This window comes from Chiloscyllium plagiosum, chromosome 31 (genome assembly GCF_004010195.1).
Source record: "Chiloscyllium plagiosum isolate BGI_BamShark_2017 chromosome 31, ASM401019v2, whole genome shotgun sequence".
NCBI lineage: Eukaryota > Metazoa > Chordata > Chondrichthyes > Orectolobiformes > Hemiscylliidae > Chiloscyllium > Chiloscyllium plagiosum.
In genome coordinates this window covers 40,307,254-40,332,842 of record NC_057740.1, presented here as the reverse complement: position 1 = coordinate 40,332,842, position 25,589 = coordinate 40,307,254, and the positions used below count along the sequence as shown (strand labels likewise).

General features: G+C 44.0%; 2 protein-coding genes across 3 annotated transcripts in view; one reads left to right on the top strand and one right to left on the bottom strand.

Moving 5' to 3' along the window:
• Positions 1-4,020: 4,020 nt before the first annotated feature.
• On the bottom strand, positions 4,021-21,647 carry ndufa13 (NADH:ubiquinone oxidoreductase subunit A13). The gene is made up of 5 exons (XM_043721471.1): positions 21,517-21,647; positions 13,966-14,044; positions 11,212-11,283; positions 5,329-5,398; positions 4,021-4,254 (listed from the first exon to the last, which is right to left on the bottom strand). The coding sequence occupies exons 1-5, from the start codon at positions 21,608-21,610 to the stop codon at positions 4,135-4,137; spliced, it is 435 nt and encodes a 144-aa protein (XP_043577406.1). The 5' UTR covers positions 21,611-21,647; the 3' UTR covers positions 4,021-4,134.
• Positions 21,648-24,529: 2,882 nt separating this feature from the next.
• mau2 (MAU2 sister chromatid cohesion factor) overlaps positions 24,530-25,589 on the top strand; it is a 57,910-nt gene continuing 56,850 nt past the window's right edge. Inside the window, exon 1 of one of the 2 annotated variants that reach the window (XM_043721469.1) lies at positions 24,530-24,908. In XM_043721469.1, the coding sequence (XP_043577404.1) occupies positions 24,558-24,908 (351 nt within the window). In that variant the 5' untranslated portion in view covers positions 24,530-24,557. The remainder of the gene's footprint in view (positions 24,909-25,589) is intronic. The other variant, XM_043721468.1, reaches the window with a different exon arrangement.

Below are 25,589 nucleotides of genomic sequence, written 5' to 3'. Positions count from 1 at the left end.
GACACACTCCCCAGGGACTCTCTGTAAATACTGACATGCTCGCCAAGGGACCTCCCTTTAAATACTGACACACTCCTCAAGGACTCCCTATAAATATTGACACACTCCCCAGGGACTCTGTAAATACTGACATGCTCCCCAGTGACCCCCTGGAAATACTGACACACTTCCCAGGGTCTCCCTGTAAATACTGACACACTCCCCGTGACTCCTTGTAAATACTGACACACTCCCCAGGGACTCTCTGTAAATACTGACATGCTCGCCAAGGGACCTCCCTTTAAATACTGACACACTCCTCAAGGACTCCCTATAAATATTGACACACTCCCCAGGGCCGCCCTGTAAATACTGACACATTCCCCAGGGACCCCCTCTAAATACTGACACTTCCCAGGGTCTCGCTGTAAATACTGACACTCCCCACGATCTCCCTGTAAATACTAACACACTCCCTAGGGACCTCCTGCAAATACGGAAACACTCCCCAGGGCCGCCCTGTAAATACTGACACATTCCCCAGGGACCCCCTCTAAATACTGACACACTTCCCAGGGTCTCGCTGTAAATACTGACACTCCCCATGATCTCCCTGTAAATACTAACACACTCCCTAGGGACCTCCTGCAAATACGGACACACTCCCCAGGGACCCCCTATAAATACTGACACACTCCCCAGTGACTCACTGTAAATACTGACACACTCTCTAGGGACCTCCTGTAAATAGAAACACTCCCCAGGGACCCCCTATAAATACTGACACACTCCCCAGTGACTCCCTGTAAATACTGACACACTCCCCAGGGACCCCCTGTAAATACTGACACACTCCCCAGGGACCACCTGTAAATACTGTCACACTCCACAGGGCCCCCCTGTAAATACTGACACACTCCCCAGGGACCCCCTGTAAATACTGACACACTCCCCAGGGACCACCTGTAAATACTGACAGAATCTCCCCAGGGACACCCTGTTAATACTGACACACTCCCCAGGGCCCCCCTGTGAATATTAACACAATCCACCCAGGGATACCCTGTAAATATTAACACATTCCCCAGGGACCCCCTCTAAATACTGACACACTCCCCAGGGTCTCCCTGTAAATACTGACATGCTCGCCAGGGACCCCCTGGAAATACTGACACACTCCTCAGGGACTCCCTGTAAATACTGACACAATCCCCTAAGGGACACCCTCTAAATACTGACACACTTCCCCCACAGACCCCCTCTAAATACTGACACAATCCCCAGGGTCTCCCTGTAAATCCTGACACACTCCCCAGGTCTCCCTGTAAATGCTAACACACTTCCCATGGTCTCCCTGTAAATACTGACACAATCTCCCCAGGGACCCCCTGTAAATACTGACACACTCCCCTGGGGCCCCCTGTAAATACTGACACAATCCCCTCAGGGACACCCGGTAAATACTAACACATTCCCCAGAGACCCCCTCTAAATCTGACACATTCCCCGGGGACTCACTGTAAATACTGACACACTCCCCAGGGTCTCCCTCTAAATACTGACACACTCCACAGGGCACCCTTGTAAATACTGACACAATCTCCCCAGGGACCCCCCTGTAAATACTGACACACTCCCCTGGGGCCCCCTGTAAATACTGTCACACTCCACAGGGACCCCCTCTAAATACTGACACACTCCCCAGGGACTCACTGTAAATACTGACACAACCCCCCAGGGACACCCTGTAAATACTAAAACATTCCCCAGTGTCCCCCTCTACCCCGTGACTCCTTGTAAATACTGACACACTCCCCAGGGACTCTGTAAATACTGATATGCTCCCCAGTGACCCCCTGGAAATACTGACACACTTCCCAGGGTCTCCCTGTAAATACTGACACACTCCCCGTGACTCCTTGTAAATACTGACACACTCCCCAGAGACTCTCTGTAAATACTGACATGCTCGCCAAGGGACCTCCTTTTAAATACTGACACACTCCTCAAGGACTCCCTATAAATATTGACACACTCCCCAGGGCCGCCCTGTAAATACTGACACATTCCCCACGGACCACCTCTAAATACTGACACACTTCCCAGGGTCTCGCTGTAAATACTGACACTCCCCACGATCTCCCTGTAAATACTAACACACTCCCTAGGGACCTCCTGCAAATACGGACACACTCCCCAGGGACACCCTATAAATACTGACACACTCCCCAGTGACTCACTGTAAATACTGACACTCTCTAGGGACCTCCTGTAAATAGACACACTCCCCAGGGACCCCCTATAAATACTGACACTCCCCAGGGTCTTCCTGTAAATACTGACACTCCCCAGGGACCCCCTGTAAATACTGACACACTCCCCATGACTCCCTGTAAATACTGACAGACTCCCCTGGGTCTCCCTGTAAACACTGCACACACCCCACGGTCCCCCTGTAAATACTGAAACACTCCTCCCAGGGACCCCCCTGTAAATACTGACACAAATCGAGGACCCCCTGTAAATACTGACACACTCCCCTGTGTCTCCCTGTAAATACTGACACTCTCCCCAGGGCCATCCTCTAAATACTGACACAATCCCCAGGGTCTAGCACTTGAGGCATTGTGCCACCAGAGCCCTTTTACTTAAAAAAAAATGACATGGTCACCATTATTGAAAACTAATTTCCAAATCCAGATTTATTAATTGATTGTAAATTCCACTAGTTCCTGAGGTGGAATTTGAACCCTGGGCTGCTGGAGTACTAGCCCAGTGATGAAAACCACTATGTCAGCAGCCCTCAATTAGGAATAGAGAAACATGAATAGGCCATTCAGCCTCTTGAGCCTGTTCCACAGCACGGTGGCTCAGCGGTTAGCACTGATGCCTCACAGCACCAGGAACTTGGGTTCAATTTCAGCCTTGGGCCAGTCTTTGTGGAGGTTACACGTCTTCCCCGTGTCTGTGTGGGTTTCCTCCTACAGTCGAAAGGTGTACAAGTTAAGTGAATTGGCTATGCTAAATTGCCCGTAGTGTTCAGGGGTGTGTAGGTTAGGTGCATTAGTCAGGGGTAAAATGTAAGATAGTAGAGGAATGGGTCTGGGTGGATTACTCTTCGGAGGGTCAGTGAGGGCTTGTTGGGCCAAATGGCCTGTTTACACACTGTAGGGATTCTATGATAAATCATAGCTGTGTTGAGGGGTTGGGCTCATAGTTGAGCTGTGGCCTTACACCAAATATCTGCCTTTTGCCCATATCCTTTAAAAGCTTTGCTTAACATAACCTTCTCTCAGATTTAAAAATTAACAAATAATCTAACATCTACTACCATTTGTAGAAGACTGTTCCAAGCATTCAGACAGATTGGCTCTCATTCACCAAATGGTGAAAGGGCAGCATAGAAACTCAGTGGTCAGCATTGCTGTCTCTCAGCATCAGGGACCCTGGTATCATCCCATTCTTGGTTGACTGTGTGAATTTTGCACATTTCCTCCCACAGTCCAAAGATGTGCAGGTTAAGTAGGTTGACCTTGCTAAATTGCCCATAGTATCCAAGGATGTTCAGGCTAGGTCAATTAGCCATGGGAAATGCAGCGTGTATAGGATAGATAGGCAGGTGGGTCAGGCTGGGATGCTCTTTGGAGGGTCGGTGTGGATCAGATGAGCTGAATGGCCTTCTTCCACAGTGTAGGGATTCTATTAAAAAAAAACCTCTCCTGAGTGGTTTGGCCCTAATTTTTGGACAATGCCTGCGACTTCTAAATTCCCCAACCAGCAGAAATAGTTAATCTTTATTGACCCGGTCTTTTCCTGTTAATACCTTGAAGATTTCGATCAGATCCTTCCTTAACCTTCTAAACTCTGGAAAAATCAGGCCAAGTTTGTCTAATCTCTTCTCAAAAATTAAGTCCAGATATTATTCTTGCAAACTGATGTCGTACTCCCTCCTTCTTGATGAGATAGAAGCTAGAAATCTCTCTATTGCCTTTTACACAGATTAAACCAATTTCTTAATGATGCAAAATGAACACAAGTAGCTTCCAATATACATAAGTCAGTTTTAATAATATCACACTTCGGGACACAGTTCTTCTGAAGGGCTTCTTTAAGGAGCCAAAGATCAAATCCTCTGTCAAAGTTCTCACAGGGCACTCACACGTACCACTGGAACCCGTATTTTGCTCTGAGGTATTCTTCCTCTGGTCGTAAGTTAAACAGTTCCTCCACTGTCGGTGTGGTCCAGCGATCAGAGTTGTAAACACTCTCACCAACCTGCAACACAATATACATCCAAACCGTCACTTACATCAAAATGAAACTACCCATAACCCAGCATCATTTCAATCATGTTGCAAGGATTCACTAGATTGATGGGAGGGGCGGTCAGGTGGAATAAACTCTGCTTATATCCCTTCAAGTTTCAAAGATTGAGAGCTCACCCAGCTGAGATGTTTAAAATGTTCATAGGATACAATAGGAGAAAACAGTTTTCGCTGATGGGGAAGATTAAGAACAATGAGGCAAAATCCCAAGATAAAACTGTTCAAAGGCAAAAAAAAAATCAGGTTGTTTGTTGGCAAAAGAAAACTGCAGCTACAATCTAACTGAATGACGTATGGGCCCGAGGGGCTGAATTTTATTCCTTTTATTATGATACCCTTGTTTGAAGTGATAGAAGCACCAAACAAAAGTACAAAAACCACCAACCTGCCACAAGAACCTCCTGCAGCCCTAACTGTAGAAGAATGCCCTGCCTCAATGTAAATTACTTACTGACATTACTTATGTTGTCAATCCATTTTCTTTTGAACGTGTTGAGACTTACAAGTTTTGAGTGACAATCAAGACAAAGAGAGAGGATGTTTTCACAGCATCAACGTGGGTTAGTTTCAAACGCAAATTCCTACCCAACACAAAAATCAGGAGCGTGACACTCTCCACTGGCAGCTGCAGTCACGCAAGCAGCTTAACATCCAGGACAAATATAGCCCTCTTGATTGGTACCCCCTGCCACCCAAGTTAAAACTTCAACTGCCTCAGCACTGACACAGTAACAGCATTGCATATCATCTCTAAGATGCACTGCAGCAACTCGTTAAAGTTTCTTTGACAACACCTTCCAAACCACAGGATCTACCGCCTAGAATTAGGGCAGCAGATGCATAGGAAGACAACCACCTGCAAGTCCCCCTCCAAACCACACAACATCCTGACTTGGAAATATATCGCTGTTCCAGCAATGTTGAAGGAACAAAGTCTGGTCACTCGTGCTCACATCCCATGGATATTTTTAAAAATGCAGCACTATTATTGCGTTGTTACAAAATAAAGGCATGCCTTATTTACCTTCCAGCCTGGAACATCCTTCATAATTTCAGCCTCTTCCTCAAGATTCTCCCTTAATAGACGCAGAGTCCTTAGAAAAAAAAAGTGACAGAGAATAAGAGAAATGAAAGCAAAAATAGAGGCCAAAAAAAAATTCAAACAATTTAATTTTTGTTTTACCTAGGCAAAGGTTTATGGTCAAATTAGATGTTTATTCAACAATATGCATTTAACAAGTAATAACTGAGGAACAAATATCCTACTTTCCTCAAATCTGCCCATTGTGTCTTCAGGAATCAGAAATGAAATTAGCTTCCTAACCCCCAATCATATTCTATAATGTCCTGTTTCGGATTCATTAGAACAACATTAGGAGTACGACTTTGTGTTGAGGTTTGGGTGGAGTATTCCCTTTAGGGTTAGATTTTATGGAAACTATCGAGGCTCTATCTTTATCTGTAGAACTAATGCTGATGTATTCTTTAAATTCACCCAACAGCTTTTTGAACGCCTTTTCCATTCAATCTCTTGAATCTTTTATTTATAGCACAAAGAAAAGTTTTTGAATAGGAAATTGTATCATATAGTTAACTACTACCACACAAACTAATTCCACTATTCCGTTCTCTATTCTATGTCACTCCCACCCCATAGTATGCCATTATCCCCATTAACTTCACCCCTTCCCTCACAGAACCAAACTCTTTGAAGCCAGGATAATTGGGTTCTTGGCTTGTGTTACTTTACTTTGTTACAATACAACATGAACACCTCCACTTTGGCCACTGATAGCTACACGTGCATCACAAGCTCCAGTATTTACAGGTCTCTGTGAGTACCAGTATTACCCACTAAACAAACCTCCCAATCCAGGCAAAGGGGAAAGGAGAGAGAGTAACAATACAGAATCCACTTAGTAGTGCATTCATCTGAGGGGTGAGAGGTCACTCTTCAGTATGAAGCACAAGGACCATTTGATTCTTGAGGAGGAGCACAGTGAAATTCGAGAAATTCACAGCCCAGGTGGCGGCCATTTGGCCCATTATATTGGTGCCAGCAATGTGCTACATCAAATCAAAACAGTGATTCCACTGATCTGCACTCTCCCCACTGTCCATCTCTTTGTTTCAAATATTCATCCACATTTCCCTTCATGAAGGTGCGTTGATCTCTGCTGCAATGACTTTCTCTGGGAAAGCAACCCCAAGTTCCCAGCAGAAATGGAACTTATTATAACTGATCTGCTCACAAAGGGATAGTGAAAGCCAGGACGTTTGCTGATTATCAGATCTTGCAGGAGGCAGAGCTTGGAGCAACAAAATTACTGTGTACTTAACATGGCCCCACACTTCCTCATCCAATATCTTTCGAGAATCCTGCTGCTGGAAACAAGTAAAGTGCCAGAGAAAATATATTTTCGAACTTGTAGCATTTACTTAGAACACAGATCATAAGATGCAGGAGCAGAATTAGGCCATTTGGCCTGTCAATACTGCCCCATCATTCAATCATGGCTAATAATGTTTTTCAACTCCATTCTCCTGACCTCCCCCTCCTGAAACCTCTGATCTCCTTACCAATCTAGAACCTTTCTATCTCTGCCTTAAACACATCCAATGACTTGGCCACCACAGATCTCTGCAGAAATGAGTTCAACAGATTAACCACCCTCTAGCTGAAGAAATTCCTCCTCATCTCAGTTCTAAAGGGTCAGCTGTGCCCTCGGGTCCTAGTCTCTCCTACCACTGGAAACATCTTCACCATGTCCACTCTATCCAGGCCTCTCAGTATTGAGAGTTTCAATGAAATACCCTTCATCCTTCTAAACTCTATCAATTACAGACCCAGTGTCCTCAACCTCTTCTCGTGAGAAGTCCTTCATCCCCAGGGTCATTCTGGTAAACTCCTCTGAACCCCTCCTTGGCCAATACATCTTTTATTAGATATGGACCCAAAACTGCACACAATATTCCAAATGCTAACCAGAGCTGAAAAATGTGTTCCTGTTCCCTGGATGCTGCCTGACCTGCTGCGCTTTTCCAGCAACACATTTTTCAGCTCTGATCTCCAGCATCTGCAGCCCTCACTTTCTCCTAAATGCTAACCAGAGCCTTATACAGTCTTAGCAGTACATCTCTGCTCTTGTATTCTAGTGATGAAATAAAAGCCAATATTGCATTTGCCTTCCTCACTGTCAACTGAACCTGTATGTTAACTTTAAGAGAATTCTGAACTAGGATTCCTAAAAGCACCTTTGTGATTCAGATTTCTGAAGCCTTTCCCCATTTAGAAAATAGTCTACATCTCTATTCTTTCTACCAAAGCGCATAACTTCACTCTTTCCTTCATTCTATTCCATCTGCCACTTCTTTACCGACTCTTCTAGCCTGTCCAAGTCTTTCTGTAGCCTCCCCACTTGCTAAACACTACCCATCCCTTCACCTATTTTTGTCTCATATACAAACTTAGCAGCAATGCGCTCAGTTCCTTCATCCAGATTGTTAATGTGTAACGTAAATAGTTGTGGTCCCAAAACAGACCCGTGCAGAATTCTACGAGTCACCAGCTACCATACTGAAAAAAAACCCTTTATCTCCACTCTCTGCTTTTTGCCAGTCAGCCAATGCTCCATCCATGCCCCTAATAGCATTTCTTATTTTATTTATCAGCCTCCTGTGTGGCACTTTTTCAAAGGCCTTCTGGAAATCCAAAAAGATCTCATCCACTGGTTCTTCGTCTAACTTACTCATTACCTCCTCAAAAGAATTTTAACAGATTTGTCAGGCATGACCTACCCTTGACGAAGCTGTGCTGACTCAGGCTCTAACTTACCTACACTACCTAGTATTCCGCAATCTCATCCTTAATAACAGACTCTGAAATCTTACCAACAACCAAGGTCAGGCTAACCAGCCTTTAGTTTCCGGTCTTCTGGCTCTCTTCCTTCTTAAACAGGGTATTACATAAGCCATTTCCCACTCCTGGGGACACTCCCTGACTTGTGGTTTCAGGATAATACTGCCTCCAAAAATCACCTCAGCTATCTTCTTCAGAGCTCTGGGGTGTAGTCCATCTGGTCCAGGTGATTTACCCACCTTCAGAATTTTTAGCTTTCCCAGCACCTTCTTAGAGATGGGCACTGTGTTTACCTCTGCCCCTGACTCTCGAGGTTCTCGTACACTGGTGTCTTCCACTATGAAGACTGATGCAAAATACCTATTCAGTTCCTCCGCTATTTCATTGCTCTCCATGACTACCTCTATGCTGGTTTTCAAATCCTCTTGCTTGCCAATCTTCACCACATAGCATGCATTTCATTTTTATGCTGTCCCTGACCTCCCTTGTCAGCCATAATTATCTCATCCTCCCCTTTTGTATGTTTCTTTGTCCTTGGAATGAATTTATGCTGTGCCTCCTGAATTATCCCCAGAAACTCCTGCCATTGCTGCTCCTGTCTTCCCTACTAGACTCCCCTTCCAATCAACCCCAGCCAGCTCCTTCTTCATGTCTTTGTAGTTACCTTTACTCAACTGTAATACCATTATAGCTGATTACAGCTTTTCCCTCTCAAATTGCAGGGCGAATTTTATCATATTATGGACATTGCCCTCTAAGACTTCCTTCAACTTCAGCTCCCGAATCAAGTTTGCCTCATTACACAGCACCAAAACCAGAAGTTCCTGTTCCCTATGGAGTCTACCACAAGCTGCTCCAAAAACTCTCACAGACATTTCATAAATTCCTTTTCTTGACATGCACTACCAAACTGATTTTCCCAGTCCATCTGCATATTGGAGCCTCCCATGATTATTGTAATAGTGCCTTTCTTACATATCTTTTCTATTTCCCAATTTATTTTCTTCCCAACATCCTGACCACTACTGGGAAGCTTTTACACAACTCCCATCAGGATCATTTTTTTCCCTTTGCAGTCCCTCAACTTTATCTGCAGATCCACGCCTTCCGACTCTAAATCATTTCTTGCTATTGATTTATTTTCATCTCTTTCAAACAAGAGAACACCAGTCCTTCCACCCACCTACTTGTCCTTTGAATAGGATGTGTATCCTTGGATATTTAGTTCTTAGCACCGATCCTCTTGCAGCCACGTCTGTGATACCCACAACATTGAAACTGGCAAATACAATCTGTGCTACAAACTCATTTCCCTTGCTTTGTATACTGCATGCATTTAAATACAACACCCCCAGTCCTGTGTTGACTGCCCCCCTTCTCATAGTTGCCCCCTTACCTGCTGTGCCTGGAGTTAGATTCCTGACCCTTTCTATACTCTGTCCTATTACTTATTCTGGAAACTTTAATAACTTCAACTGAATCCTCCCCCACTTTAACTTCTTCCATAAAACTGAACCCATACCTTCTCTATTTAGTCTAAAGCCCTATTCGCAGCCAGACTTATGCAATCCCTAAGGATTCTGGTCCCAGCATGATTCAAGTGGGCCATGTCCCATCAAAACAGCTTGTTCCTTCCTCAGTACTGTTGCCAATGTCCCTTGAATTTGAATCTGCTACTTCTATGCCAAATGTTTGAGCTATGCATTTACCTCTTTAATCTTGTTGACCCTGTGCCAATTCGCTCGTAGCTCAGGTAGTCACCCTGAGATTACGACCTTTGTGGTTCTACTTTTTAAATTTAGCCCCTTACTGCTCATATTGCTGCAGCAGAGCCTCTTCCTACTAATATTGTTGGCATCTGCATGGACTGCTACAACTGGATCCTTCCCCTCCCACTCCTAGTTCCTCTGCAGATGTAATATCCTGAACCTGGGCATCAGACAGGCAACACAGCCTTCAGAACTCTCAATCCTGCCCACAGAGAACAGTGTCTATTCCCCTGACTATATTATCCCTGATTAGATTTCTCTTCCTGCTCTTGAATGGGTCCCTGTAACACGGTGCTATGGTCAGTTTGCTCATTCTCCCTACAACTCCCATTCATCCACAAAGGGAACAAGAATCTCAAACCTGTTAGTACTATCTCCTGGATGCCTCTACTTGCCTCGCTGGCAGTCACACCCTCCTACTATTGACAACTGACCGAATTTGAGGTAGTTAATCCAAGGAGTGTGACTGTCTGCGGAAACAGCGCCCAGGTAGCTCTCTCCCTCCCTGGTGTTCAAAGCTCAGACTCCAGCTCTTTAACTCTGAGCCAGATCCTCAAGTAATTGACATTTGCTGCAGATGTGGTCACTATGAACCACAATGGGACCCACCAGCTCCCACATTATACAGTTATAACACCGCCATTTGATTTTTAAAACTTTCATTCTGCTCTTTTAGTTTGTAATCTTTAAATATTTCCCCTGTTTACTTTCAATCAGAAAGTAACCTATAAAATGGCGTGTCGAATTACTTGCTATCACCAACCTATGAATTTATGGTTTACTCGTGATGTTACTTTTGTGCTGGGCCCCTTATCCTGGGCTTCAATTTATCCTGTTAAAATAATCTTACAAACTATGAGCCAAAGAAAAAAAAGCAAGCAAAAAGCACCTCTCTGCCATTGCATTGAATTCCCACGTTGCCTCCAAATTCCCTGAACTACGCACTCACTCAGGCTGTTTCCCACTCTGAATGGGATCTCTTCTTCCTGACCATGTGAAGCTTCCTGATTGTAGCACTACTCAGTGTGTCACACAAGCTGCTGCTTCATAGCATAACACCATAGTTAACAAAGCATGACCTTTATAAGCATACACGTTTTATATCAGACCTCCAGAATGACATGCTTGGTGGTATAAGTTGCAGTTACAACCAGTAAGCTAAGATCTCCAAACCAACCATTAGACTCTGACTGACTCAAGCCTGCCTTTATTTAACACGAGTTAGACTTTCTGGTTCTAAAAAGGGTCCCACACACTTTCCAACTCATCTCTGACTTGCCTTCTATCCTGTTCAGCATACAGTAGAGGTAGCAATGCGATACGGGCTTCCAGATCTTCGATTTGCAGGCGTCTGGGGGAAAAAAAAATACAAAACAGGAAACCTGTAACCAAAGATTAAAATGGAAGAAAAGTTTGTAAAACCAGGAATTAAAACTGATTCTTGGAAGCAGAAAATTATATCTATTACCATGAGATGAAACATAAAATTAGGTCTTAAGGTACAAAAACCACATAGGAATAACATGGCAAGAGTAGGAAGAAAGAATTTGCATTTCCATAGCGTTTTTCACATCAGGATATCCCAAAATGTTCTTTGTCACATAGCTATAGACATACTTGAAGTGCAATCTTTATTGTAATTAGGAAAAGCAGTAGCCAACCTGTACACAATAAGATCCCACATACAGCAAGGTAATTACGCACAGTGTATGATTTAGAAATGTTTGTTGCGGGATAAATATTGGCCAAGACAGTATAGAGAACTGCTCCACCCTTCTTTAAAATAAAGCTGATCAATCTTTCACAAAAAGATTAATGCCTCATCAACCTTTGAGTTCCTAATTGACATCCTGTGGAAACTTCCAATTTGAATCTTATGAAGTCAAAACTCACATGACACCAGGTCAAGTCCAACAGGTTTATTTGACGTCAGGACTAAGGAGCAGGGTTCCAAATAAACCTGTTGGACTTGTCCTGGTGTCATGTGACATCTGACTTTGTCCACCCCAGTCCAACAGCAGCACCTCCACATCGTGATTCTGATGGACATGGTACCCTGCTACAGAATGGATATTAATGCAATGGAAGAAGTTGGAGCAGATAGTCACTATAAATCAAAGTTTACACTTATAAAGTTTTTTGTAAGTTAGGCTTTTTCATCCCACTAGAACCTATGAGATCTTCAAATCTACAAAGGCATTCGACCAGCTGAATAATCCCAGACAATTTCCCTGGTCAGAGAGACAGAAACATGGCCACAAGCAATAGGATAATCCCCAAATTAGCTCAGGGAAGTTAGAATGTGAAATTCTCTAGCACAAGCTACTTTTGAACTACAGCCATTAACTTTTTTTTAAAAAGATAAATAAATTGGTTTAAAAAGATCAAAATTAAAGGATTTGGGGTAATGAACAGAATTTCTCCATGGAGAAATCACATGGAAAATTCTCTTATTTCCCAAGTTGAAGTCGATCCTTTGACCTCCAAAGGGCTGTGAATGATTAGAAAGCTGTGGAATCTTTGACAATAGTCAATTTCATTAAAACTACAGCAGAGGCAGACAGTCTGTGCACACCACACTTTCCAGAAGAGGGCACCAGAGAGAATCCCTTACTTTGCATAACATCCTTCAGTCCATCACCCTGTGTCTGTGCTTTGAAAAAGATTGCCAATTATTCCCAGCTCCTGCTGAAAAACCAAACCAAACCAAACCAAACCAAAGAATATTTCCCCTTCAAGTCCTGGTGGGTTTTCAACTACTCCCTAGCAGAGCAATCTCTAGCTGACTACAATAGCTGCCTTGGCCATGATCAGCAAACACAGAATTTAAAAGAATGTGGTGGTGGAGGGTTGTTTTTCAGACTGGAGGCCTGTGACCAGTGCAGTGCCACAAGGATCGGTGCTGGGTCCTCTACTTTTCACCATTTATAGAAATGACTTGGATGTGAACATAGAAGGTATAGTTAGTAAGTTTGCAGATGACATCAAAATTGGAGGTGTAGTGGACTGCGCAGAAGGTTACCTCTGATTACAACGGGACCTTGATCAGATGGGCCAATGGGCTGAGAAGTAGCAGATGGAGTTTCATTTAGATAAATGTGAGGTGTTGCATTTTGGGAAAGCAAATCTTAGCAGGACTTAGACACTTAATGGTAAGGTCCTACGGAGTGTTGCTAAGCAAACAGACCTTGGAGTGCAGGTTCATATCTCCCTGAAAGTAGAGTCACAGGTAGATAGGATAGTGAAGGAGGTGTTTGGTATGGGTTCCATTATTGGTCAGAGCATTGAGTATAGGAGTTGGGAGGTCATGTTGCTGCTGTACAGGACATTGGAATATTGTGTGTAATTCTGGTGTCCTTCCTATTGGAAGGATGTGATGAAACTTGAAAGGGTTCAGAAAAATTTAAAAGGATGTTGCCAGGGTTGGAGGATTTGAGCTATAGGAAGAGACTGAACAGGCTGTGACTGTGTTCCCTGGAGCGTTGCAGGCTGACAGGTGACCTTATTGAGGTTTATAAAATCATGAGGTGCATGTATAGCATAAATAGACAAAGTCTTTTCACTGGGGCCGGGGAGTCCAGAACTAGAGGGCATAGGTTTAGGGTGAGAGGAGAAAGATATAAAAGAGACCTAAGCGGCAACGTTTTCACACAGAGGGTGGTGCGTATATGGAATGAGCTGCCAGAGGGAGTGGTGGAGGCTGGTACAATTCCAATAGTTAAAAAGCATCTGGATGGGTATACGAATAGGTAGGTTTTAGAGGGATATGCAAACGGGACTAGATTAGGTTGGGATATCTGGTCAGCATGGATGAGTTGGACTGAAGGGTCTGTTTCCATGCTGTACATCCCTATGACACTAACAGAAATTGAACCTGAGACTGTCCTCAAAGAGAAGGGAAAGACAGTTTGTAGAATGTTCCTCCAAAGCAAGGGGTTAGGAAAATAAAAAGCTGAGACAAGTTTTAACTTTAAAAAATTAAGACATAACTGCTTTAATTAAGCCAGAATTAAACACTTTTAGAGCAACTTACCTTCTCTCCCTGTTCCACTTGAACAGCCTCCAGTATCCAAAGATTAAAACCCCAATTCCAATCCCAAACATGCTATAACCTAAAACACATAATAATACACTGCTAGTGACTACAGTGAAGAAACAGGAAGTATTATTTAGCAGCATCAGAGGAGAGAGTAATAGCATTAACATCTCAGGTCAGTATCCTTTGATTAGACTTGGCAGGAGTTGGAAGGTAACAGAGGCAGAAATAGTTAGGAAGGGAAAACAAGAAAGGTCAGTGACAGGCTGGACTGTAGGAGAGATTAAAATTACAAAAGTGAAAGTTACAAGGCCAAAGGAGATAACAATAGCAGAATCATAGAATTGTGTGGAAACAGGTCATTCAGCCCATCGGATCCACACTGACTCTCTAAAGGGCATCCCACAAAGAGACCCACCCTCCACCCTGTAATCCTGCATTTTCTGTAGTCAATAGCCGAACGGCCTGCTTCTACACTACACGGATTCTGTGATCTCTGAGCAGCGAGGGACTTGAACCCAAGCCTTCTAGCTCAGAGATAAGTCACTACCAATGTGCTACAAGAGTTCCCATTCCTTGATATAGTGTACTAGGTTCAAACATCTTCAGCTGTTTCAAAAACATTCCCTCCATCACAAGGTCAGAAGTGAAGATGTTCACATCTGATGGTGCAGTATTCAGCACCATTTGCCACTCTTCAGGTACTGAAACAAGTTCATGTTAATTGTAACAAGATCTGGATAATATGTAGGCTTGGGCTAACAAGTGGCAAATAACATTTTCACCATACAAATGCTGTGCAATGACCATTTCAAACAAGAGAAAATCTAACCACACACCTTTTGCTGCTCAATGATATTCCCACTACTGAATCTCTCACTATCAATTTGTTGAGGTTACAATTCACCATGGAAATACTGTGGCTACAAGAACAGCTCAGAAGCTAAGAATCTGGCAGAAAATAACTCACTTCCTGTTCCCTAAAGCCCACCCACCATCTACAAGGAGTAAGTCTGGAGCGTGATGGAATTCTCCCCATTTGCCTCAATGGGTGTAGCTCCACTAACACAAGATGCTTGATACCATCCAGGACAAAGCAGCAACTTGACTGGCACCACATCTAAATATGGGGCTCAGTGAGGTCTGCAGATGCTGGAGATCAGAGTTGAGAGTATGTTGCTGGAAAAGCACAGCAGGTCAGACAACATCCAAGAAGCATGAAAGCAGACATTCCTGATGAAGGGCTCCAGCCCGAAATGTCGATTTTCCTGCTCCTTGGATGCTACCTGACCTGCTGTGCTTTTCCAGCAACACACTCTCAACCCCACATCTACAAATATTCCCTCCCTCCACCACCAAGGCTTAGCAGTAGTGATGGTGTGCACTATCTACAAGATGTACTGCAGAAATTCACCAAGGATCCTTACAGATCACCTTCCAGACCCACAACGACTACCATCCAGAAGGCCATCGGCAGCAAATAAGTAGAAAGACAACCAGTTTCAAGTTGTCTTCCAATCCACCCACCATCCTGATGTGGAAATATATCACCATTCCTTCAGTGTTGTTGGCACAAAATCTTGGATTTCCTTCCCTAAAAAAGGTCATTGTGGGTGAACATAAAGCACAATCGACTGCAGCGGTTCAACAGGACAACTCATTCCACCTTCTCAAGGGGCAACTAGGGACTGGCAATAAATGCTGGCCTAACAGTGAAGCCCACATCCCTGAATGAAGGAAGTGAGACATTATCAGGCTTGTGTCAGTAAAATTAAAGTGACCGAGACTATTTTCTGTTTACACCGTGGTCCACTTGAGCAGTAAACATCACTGGCAAAGTTGGCAGTTATTGCCCGTCTCTTAGTTGTGATGAGGTGATGGTGAAGCAATTGAACAGCAATCCTGGTGAAGGGCTTCTGCCTGAAACGTCAACTCTCTTGTTCCTCGGATGCTGTCTGGCCTGCTATACTTTTCCAGCGCCACAGTATTTGACTCTGAACAGCATGCAAGGCTACTTCAGATGACAGAGATGGAAATGTGTTGCTGGAAAAGCGCAGCAGGTCAGGCAGCATCTAGGGAAGAGGAGAATCGACGTTTCGGGCATTAGCCCTTCTTCAGCCCTAATGCCCTGAAGAAGGGCTAATGCCCGAAACGTCGATTCTCCTCTTCCCTAGCTGCTGCCTGACCTGCTGCGCTTTTCCAGCAACACATTTCCATCTCTGATCTCCAGCATCTGCAGACCTCACTTTCTCCTACTTCAGATGACAGCTCAAGTCAGCCACGCTGATGAGAAACTGCAGTCCAAGAGGCTGAGGGGGAATATCAGCCACTGATTTTATTTTCTAATGAGACTATCAGTAAACCCTACAATGGCGTCACAAAAGCTTTTAATTGATTCCAACAGTTTCAAAGTGAACCCAATTTATCCAAAGGGAGTTGAAAACTAGATGGTATAATTTTAAAATGAGAGGAGATTGATTTAAAGGGGACCTGCAGGGCAACTTTTTCACACAGCTTGTATATGGAATGGACTGCCAGGGGAAATGGTAGATGTAGGTACTAGAACAATACAGCACAGAACAGGCCCTTTGGCCCACGATAAATGTTGTACTCTTAATATCTCTTAAATGTTGTACTGTTACAACATTTAAGAGATATTTGGATAGGTACATGATTAGGAAAGATATAGGCCAACTGCAGGCAAATAGGACAAATTTAGTTTGGGAAACTTGGTTGCCATAGACGAATTGGATCTAAGGGTCTGTTTCTGTGTTGATTAGAAATTACGTTCACTGGATCATTATTAATTCAGTTCTGAAACAAAAGGAAACTACTGTGGATTCTGGAAATTTGAAATAAAAACAAAGTGCTGGAGAACCTCAGGTCTGTCAGCATCTGTGGAGTATAAAAGTAAGGAAGTGTGGTTGCAACTGTACGAGGCAATTATGAAACCCATCTGGAGGAGTAGTGTAAACAGTTTTGGTCACCTTATTTGAGGAAGGATATAATTGCACTGGAGGCAGTTCAGAGAAAGTTCACAAGATTAATTCCAGTGATGAGGGGCTTGTCATCTGATAAGAGATTGTGTTTAGGCCGATACTTGTTAGAGTTTAGAAAGATATGAGGAGAGTTAATGGGAGGTACACAAGATACTAAAGGGGATTGATAAAATAGAGAGGATCTTTCCCCTTATGGAGTAATTTTGAGCGAGAGGTCAAACTTTTAGTGAGGGCTGACAGATTTAAAACAAATTAGAAGGAATTACTTGTCTCAAAAGGTCACAAACCTATGAAATTCACTACCCTAGAGGGCATTGGACATCAAGGCATGGAATCAATTTAAGGAAGAGACAGATATTTTTAATTAGTAATGGGTTAAAGGGTCATGGGAAGGAGCAGAAAAGCGAAGTTGAGGCAAAAATGAGCTCAGTTATGATCATATTAAATGGCAGAGCAGACTCAAGGAATTGTTTACTCCTAGTTCTTATGAGAGACAGAGAGGAACAGAATTAAAGTTCTGAATCCAATAGGATCCCACAGAGCTCAGGCAGAAATTCCTTGGGCTTCATGCTTTGTGGAAGAGTGGAGAGAGAGCAGAGGAGAGGACAGCTGCACCGAGTTAGGCACAGGAGAGGTTGCACAATGGAAGGTGGGAATGGTCTCGAGATGGAGAGCTAAAGAGCAGGACAGACCACTTCAAAATGGCAGAGTTGATAAAGCATGTGGTTAGAAAATGCATAGCAGGTCAGGCAGCATCCAAGGAGCAAGAGAGTCGACATTTCAGGCAGGACACCTTTTCAAAATAGCAGCAATGACATGGGGAACTACATAAAAACTAGTCTCACAGCATTCAATGAGATTACAGTGAGTTTAAATTTTAAAAATTTAAATGATGCAAATTCAAACTAGGACTTACTGTAATATTTCAGGTCACTTCACTTTATTGAAAAAAGTCACATAGGGAAACATTAGGTCAAAACTTTGGCCAAAGATGCAGGTTTTAAGCCTTAAAGGAGAAAAGCAGGGTAGGGAGGCAGCGAATTTGAGTGAATGCTTTGCAGAGCTAAGGGCATGGGCAACTGAAGGCACAGCCACCAATGATGCTACAATGAAAATTGGGATTGTTCAAGAGGCCAGAATTAGAGCAACATAAATACAAAGAATGCTGGACAAACTTGACAGGTCTTGCAGGCTCTGTGGAGAGACAAGTTAAAAATCGCACAACACCAGGTTATATTCCAACTAGTTTATTTGGAAGTACAAGCTTTTGAAGTGTTGCTGCTTCATTAGGTAGCTAGTGGAGTAGGATTATAGGACCCAGAATTTATAGCAAAAAATCATAGTGTCAAACACTTAACAAACCTAGATAGCTGTTAAGTCTTTCATCTTTTAGAACGAGTTGCAGATTTTGATTCATTAACATTTACATATTAAATGGATCGAAATCTGCAACCCATTCTAAAAGATGAAAGACTTAACAACTATCTAGGTTTGTTCAATATATCATATCAGTGTATGACACTATGATCTTTTGCTATAAATTCTGTGTCCTATGACCTTACTCCACTAGCTACCTGATGAAGCAGCAACGCTCCGAAAGCTTGTACTACCAAATAAACATGTTGGTGTGCAATTTTAAACTTTGTCCACCCCAGTCCAAAACTGGCACCTTCACATCTGTGGAGAAAGTAGAGTTAACACTTCGAGTTTGGTAAGACTCTTCTTCAGAATGCGTTTCACCAGCATTCTCAGTGTTTGTTTCAGATCACCAGCATCAGCAGTATTTTGCTTTTATTAGAGGAATACATGTCTTGGAAGGATGAGAGCCTGAAGCAGATTACAGAGAAAGGGAGGGGCAAGGTGATTTGACAAAATAATGAATATTTTAAAATGAAAATATTTTTTGCTCAATTCAAATATAGGTTAACAAGTATTATTGATGGACAAACAGGACTAGTGAGAGTTAAGACAGAGTCATTGAGATATACAGCACAGAGACAGATCCTTCGATCCTACTCATCCATGCCGACCTGATATCCTCACCTGGCATTTGCCAGGATTTGGCCTATATCCCTCTAAACCCTTCCTATTCATATACCTGTCCAGATACCTTTTAAATGTTGGAATTGTACCAGCTTCCTCTGGCAGTTCTTTCCATACACGCACCACCCTCTGCGTGTAAATGTTGCCCCCTAGGTTCCTTTTAAAATTTTCCCCTCTCACCTAAACCTGTGTCCTCTACTGTGAAAAGACCTTGTGTATTTACCCTATCCATGCCACTCATGATTTTATAAACCTCTATAAGGTCATCCCTCAGCCTCTGACACTCCAGGGAAAACAGCCCCAGTCTATTCAGCCTCTCCCTGTAGGTCAAATCCTCCAACCCCGGCAACATCTTTGTAAATCTTTTCTGAACCCTTTCAAGTTTCACAACATCCTTCCAAAAGGAGGGAGACCAGAATTCCATGCAATATTCCAAAAGTGGCCTAACCAATGTTATGTACAGGTGTAACATGACCTCCAAACTCCAATACTCAATTGTCTGTCCAATAACGGAAAGCATACCAAACACCTTCTTCACTATCCTATCTACCTGTGACTCCACTTTCAAGGAGATATGAACCTGCACTCCAAGGTCTCTTTGTTCAGCAACACTCCCTACGACCTCACCATTAAATATATAAGCACTGCTCTGATTTGCCCTTCCCAAAGTGCAGCACCTCACATTTATCTAAATTAAACTCCATCTGCCACTCCTCAGTCTTCAGATTTTAAATTGATGGTTTAGAAAATGGGAGACCAGCAGGAGGGTATTAGAATATCCAAATTGAGAAAGTAACAAAGTCATGCAAAAGCAAATGAGCTGAGACAGGGACAAAGCTGGGAATTATTGCAAACATCGACTTAGCTAATGACATGAATATGAAGTGAAAAACTCATTTCAGAGTCAAATATATCACGGAGGCTACGAACAGATGGACTTCATCTCAGATTGTCCCCAGGTAGAGCGATGGAGTCGGTAGTTCATGAACTGAGTTTGAAGCAGGATATGAAAAGTGGTTTTGATATTCCAAATAACTAACTGCAGAAATTTTCTGCTCAACCAGCACTGGATATCTAACAACTTAACAACTGGTACTGGAAAGAAAGAGCTGGGTATCGTCAGGCTAATATGAAAACTAGCACTGTACTTTCAATTGATGTCACCAAGAGCTAACAATGTGAAATGGAGAGAACCAATGACTGATCTTTGGGAAGACATCAAAAGCAAAAGGTGAAGAAACAGGAAGATGGCTCCATGGCAGCTATGATTAGACAGCTAGAAATAAAACCAGATGAGAGCAATAGAATGGAGAGGGAGAGGAGGAGGATTGCATGGTCAACTGTGTCAAATGCTACAGACAGGTTGAGCAGGAATGTCCACAGTCACCTAAAATGTTATTTCTGGTACTGTAGTAGGGTCAGAAAAGGGCAGGGCAGGGCGGGGGCGGGGGGGGTGGAATAGACATCCTAGAAAGATGAATGTAGATTTATGAGATAACAGAACACCCAAGGAACTTAGAGAAGAAGGGAAGATTAAAACATCAGGTGGCATGTTTAGATTTCTGAGGCAAGACAAACCAAAATCTAAAGATGTGCAGGTTAGGTGAATTAGCCATGCTAAATTGCCCATAGTGTTCAGGGATGTGTAGGAGACAGTGGGCTCTGCAGATGCTGGAGATCAGAGTTGACTGTGTTGCTAGAAAAGCACAGCAGGTCAGGCAGCATCCCAGGAGCAGGAAAATCGATGTTTTGGGCCAGATGTGTAGGTTAGGTGTATTAGTTAGGGACAAATGTAGAGTAGGAGAAAGTGAGGACTGCAGATGAATGGGTCTGGCTGAGTTACTCTTCAGAGGTTCAGTGTGGACTTGTTGGGCCTAATGGCTTGTTTCCACACTGTAGGGATTCGTTGATGATCAAAACCAAGAGACAGAGAGGATATAGTGCTGTCAAGGATTATTTGTCAAGATTAATCAGGAACAAACCGAAGTGGGGGCTCACAGACAAGACAAGCACAAAGAGAAGATAGGAGAGAAAGTGTGCATTCAGGACTTTGGAGAGGGAGAGAAGAATATCATGGAATTGTTATGGTGCAGGAGGAGGCCATTCAGCCCACTGTGAATACACTAGCTCTCAAAATGAGTTATGACTTAGTACCATTCTCCTGCCTCTCTGCATAAGCACACGTTATTTCTATTAAGACCACAAGACACAGGAGCATATGTAGGCCACTCGACCCATCACATCTGCTCCAAGACTCAATGGCTGATCTGATAACCCTCAACTCCACTTTCCTGCAATCGCCTTAGAATCCATTATTTCTCTTTTCAGTAATATTATCAAACCTGTGGTAGAGCCTCCCTACTCTTATACTCCAGCTCCCAGGCAATCTCCTGAATGCTTTGGATAATCTGCTCCGTACCTTCAGTGACCTCAAGGTTTCTCTATAACCTCACCTGGGATTGTGACCAAGTCAGACTGACATGAAGAGGCTCTCCCTCCGTCCTACCTGACAGTCCTCTCCGGGGGAGGTTTCTCTTGTAATCCACAGGCCCATAGCCCCCCGGAGGCGGTAAGTCCTGCTTCACCTTCAGGGTCGCCATCTTCCTGGAACACCTTCCGGCCTGTGACCGGAAATCCCGCCCACCCCGCTCCGATTGGCTCTCGCCCCCAACCAGTTGTCAATCACCCTCCAACCAACACGCAAGAGGTGGAGTTTATTCCTGCTTTTAATTTCATCCAGTTATTCACAAACCCTCTGCGATTGATTGCATTTCACTTAATGCGGCATTTGTTGGTCTCTCCAGAGAACTTGCAACAAATTCAGACAAATGCAAATGCCAACTTCTAATAAAGTTAAAATAAAACAAGACTGCAGAGACCTGAAACGAACGAGAACAGGTGATTCCCAGCATGGAGGGGACTGTATTATGAGTAAACATTGGGACTTGATTCATTGAAAATTTAAAAGGATGAGAGGTGAACTCATTGAAATATATAGATTTCTTAAGGGACTTGACTGGGTTAAGTGCTGAGAATATGTTTTCCCCTTTTGGGAGAGTCTAGGACCAGAGAATATGATCTCAGAATGAAGGTATGGCAATTTAGTACTGAGACGAGGAGGAATTTCCTCTTCCAGACGGTTGAGAATCTTTGGAACTCTTTGTCATAGTGAGCTATTGGGGGTGGAGTCCCAGTGCATATTTAAAGCTGAGATAGATTCTTGATTACGAAAACAGAAATTGCTGGAAAATCTCAGCAGATCTGGCAGCATCTGTGGAGAGAAATCAGAGTTAATGTTTTGGGTCCAGTGATCCATCATCAGAACAGATTTATGATTAACCGGGGAATCAAGGGTTTCAGGGAAAGGGCAAGAAAGTGGACGTGAGGAATGCCAGATCAACTGTGATCCTGTTGAATGGCAGAGCAGGCTCGTAGGGCCAAAATGCCCACTCCTATTCCTATTTCTTCTGGTGTTATTAGAAATTATTGGGGAAATTCAGCAGGTTTGACAGCATCCATGGAGAGAAAATAGAGTTTGTGTTTCAAGTGCATTAGCCCTTCTTCAGACCCTTCTAATAAAGTTGTTAGTTTTTGGATTATTATCTCCAAGTGTGCCGTGCTATTTAATTTCTCTTGTTTGCCCAGGAATGTGAACATTATTGGCAAAGGCAGCATTTACTGCCCATCTCCAATTGTCCTTGGGAAGGTAGTGGTGAGCCACATTTTTGAACAACTGAATCTATGTGGTGTATGTACCACCAGATCTTTTCCAGCAACACATTTCCAGCTCTGATCTCCAGCATCTGCAGACCTCACTTTCTCCTCAAAGGTAGTGGTGAGCCACATTTTTGAACAACTGAATCTATGTGGTGTATGTACCACCAGATTGCAGTTAGTAAGGGAATTACAGGATTTTGATGCAGGCACAGCAAATAAACGTGATTTCATTCAAAGTTAGGATAGTGTGTTGACTTGTTGGCACATGTGATGTTCACATGACTCTATTTGTTCTTCTAGGTGTTAGAGGTCTCAAGTCCGCAATGTCCTTTTGAAGGAGGCCTGATGATTTCTTGCAATGAATCTTACATTTTATATCTTCTGGTGCATTGGCGTTGAAGTGAGTGAACATGATGTTGTTAGCTGATATTCGAATCAAGTGGACTTTTGTGTATCTTCGATGTTGTAGAATATTTTGAGTCCAGGTAAGTGGAAAGGCACTGAATACAGCTGGTACATTACTTGCTACCAAATTTCCAGTAACAGAACTAACATTCTATCTGAAAACTGCAATTTTTTTCTGCATATAGACAAAAAAGTTAGTGATTCCCACAAGTCCAAAGCAAATGCTGTAGTACACTAAATTAGTACACTAAAATGAACAGATGGAGCATGAATTGATTGCAATATAGAAATATGAGTTGGCTATTCAGTCAATTGAGGTAAAAACAATGACTGCAGATGCTGGAAACCAGATTCTGACTAGAGTGGTGCTGGAAGAGCACAGCAGTTCAGGCAGCATCCAAGGAGCAGCGAAATCGACGTTTCGGGCAAAAGCCCTTCATCAGGAATAAAGGCAGAGAGCCTGAAGCGTGGGGAGATAAGCTAGAGGAGAGTGGGGGTAGCGAGAAAGTAGCATAGAGTACAATGGGTGAGTGGGGAGGGTGGAGTGGATAGGTGGAAAAAGAGATAGGCAGGTAGGACAAGCCCGGACAAGTCATGGGAACAGTGCTGAGCTGGAAGTTTGGAACAAGGGTGAGGTGGGGGAAGGGGAAATTCAGTCAATTGAGCCTCCCCCATCACTCGATTAGATTATTGCTCATCATCTATCACTATGCCACTTTACACCACTATTTCCATATTCTCCTATGTGATTTGCCTCTAGAAATCTATCAACTTCTGTCTTGTATAAATTCAATGATTAAGCTTCGACAGGTCTGTGGGGTAAAGAATTCCAAAGAAACAACACCCTCCTCATCTCACTATTAAACTGCCAGCCTGGAAAAATATTGAATTTTGTCAGTTTCATTCTCTAAATGTTGGCCCTGATAAAAGTAAAAGCTTCCTAGGAACTTGCTGTTGTGGCAACAATATTTTGCGTTGGGCCAAATGAATATTGTTTTATTCCGGTTAAAGTCTCCAACCTCATGCAGGATCTAAGCCCCAACACTAAGAGCCACCTCCTCCACGACCCACCAAAACCCCGCCCCCAACACGGACAAGACCCGCCCCTCTCCAGGCCCCGCCTCATCAAAATCCAACCCCTTCTCATGTACCGCCTCCTTCCTTAGCCCCTCCCCCTCCCGCTCCCGCCGAAGAGTAAATGCCCAAGTAGTAGGCGGGGTCATCCCCAGGCCACACCCCGCCTATCAGGTTCCGCCTCCTGCCTGTAGCACCCGCCCTTTCGCAACAGGCACCGCCCCACGCCAGGCTCCGCCCTAACATTCCTGGTCCCGCCCCCATTACCCGGGCCGCTCTTCCTCACGCTGTGCCCCACCCCCCGGCAGGCCCCGCCCCAGTTCTCGGGCCGGCCCCTCGCTGCCTCCCGCGATGTTTGTGGCGGATGCGGGTAAGATGGCGGCGGTTGGCGCTAGCGGCCCTCAGCAGCAGCAGCAGCAGCCGCCGCAGCCCCAAGCGCAGCCCCCGGCCCAGACGCAGCCCCAGCAGCAGCAACCGCCGCCCCAGTACACGGACGCTTGGTACCTGGCGCTGCTGGGCTTCGCCGAGAACTTCCGCACGGCCAGCCCGCCCAAGATCAAGCTGTGTGTGCACTGCCTGCAGGCCGTCTTCCATTTCAAACCGACGCAGCGCATCGAGGCCCGCACCCACCTCCAGCTCGGCAGCGTCCTCTATCATCACACGAAGAACACCGAACAGGCCCGCTCCCATCTGGAAAAGGCGGTGAGAATCGGGCGGGGAGGTGGTTCTGGTGTGGGCTGGGCTGGGGCAAGGGGCTGGGGCTGGGGTTGGGGCGAGGGGCTGGGCCGGTCTCTGAAATCAGCGTCTGGGACACAGAAGTTTCACGATCGGAGCCACAATATGTTTGGGGGGCGCGGGGGCAATAAAATAATCCAAATAACATAAACATTCTCCTACTCTATTGTGTTGGGCAGCACCAGCAACGCGAATGAGTTGAGGGGGGAGAGGGGATTTCTCTTCATACAAAAGTTCATGAAAAGAAGGTCCAACATGAAAATTCATATCATTACAATGCAGTAACAGATGCGGCAGTGAACAGATGAAAGGGTTCGTCGTGGTGGAACCAACAAAACACACTTAAAGCATAGCAGATTAAGCAGAATCTGCAAAGTCTTTGTCATCAAAGGGCAGTCACCATTATTATGTAGGCAAGTAACTTGGAAATAGTAATGCTGTTGGAAGGTGAATGTTGTTTTGGGACACTGGAAATAATTGCAAGGAAAACTAATGCGGTGAATTTTGATATGACTTTTTAAAAAAGTTTTAGCCTGGAGAGACAGTAGATTTGTCTTATAAAAACAAATTACTGCGGATGCTGGAATCTGAAATCGAAAGAGAACATGCTGGAAAATCTCAGCAGGTCTGGCAGCATCTGTAAGGAGA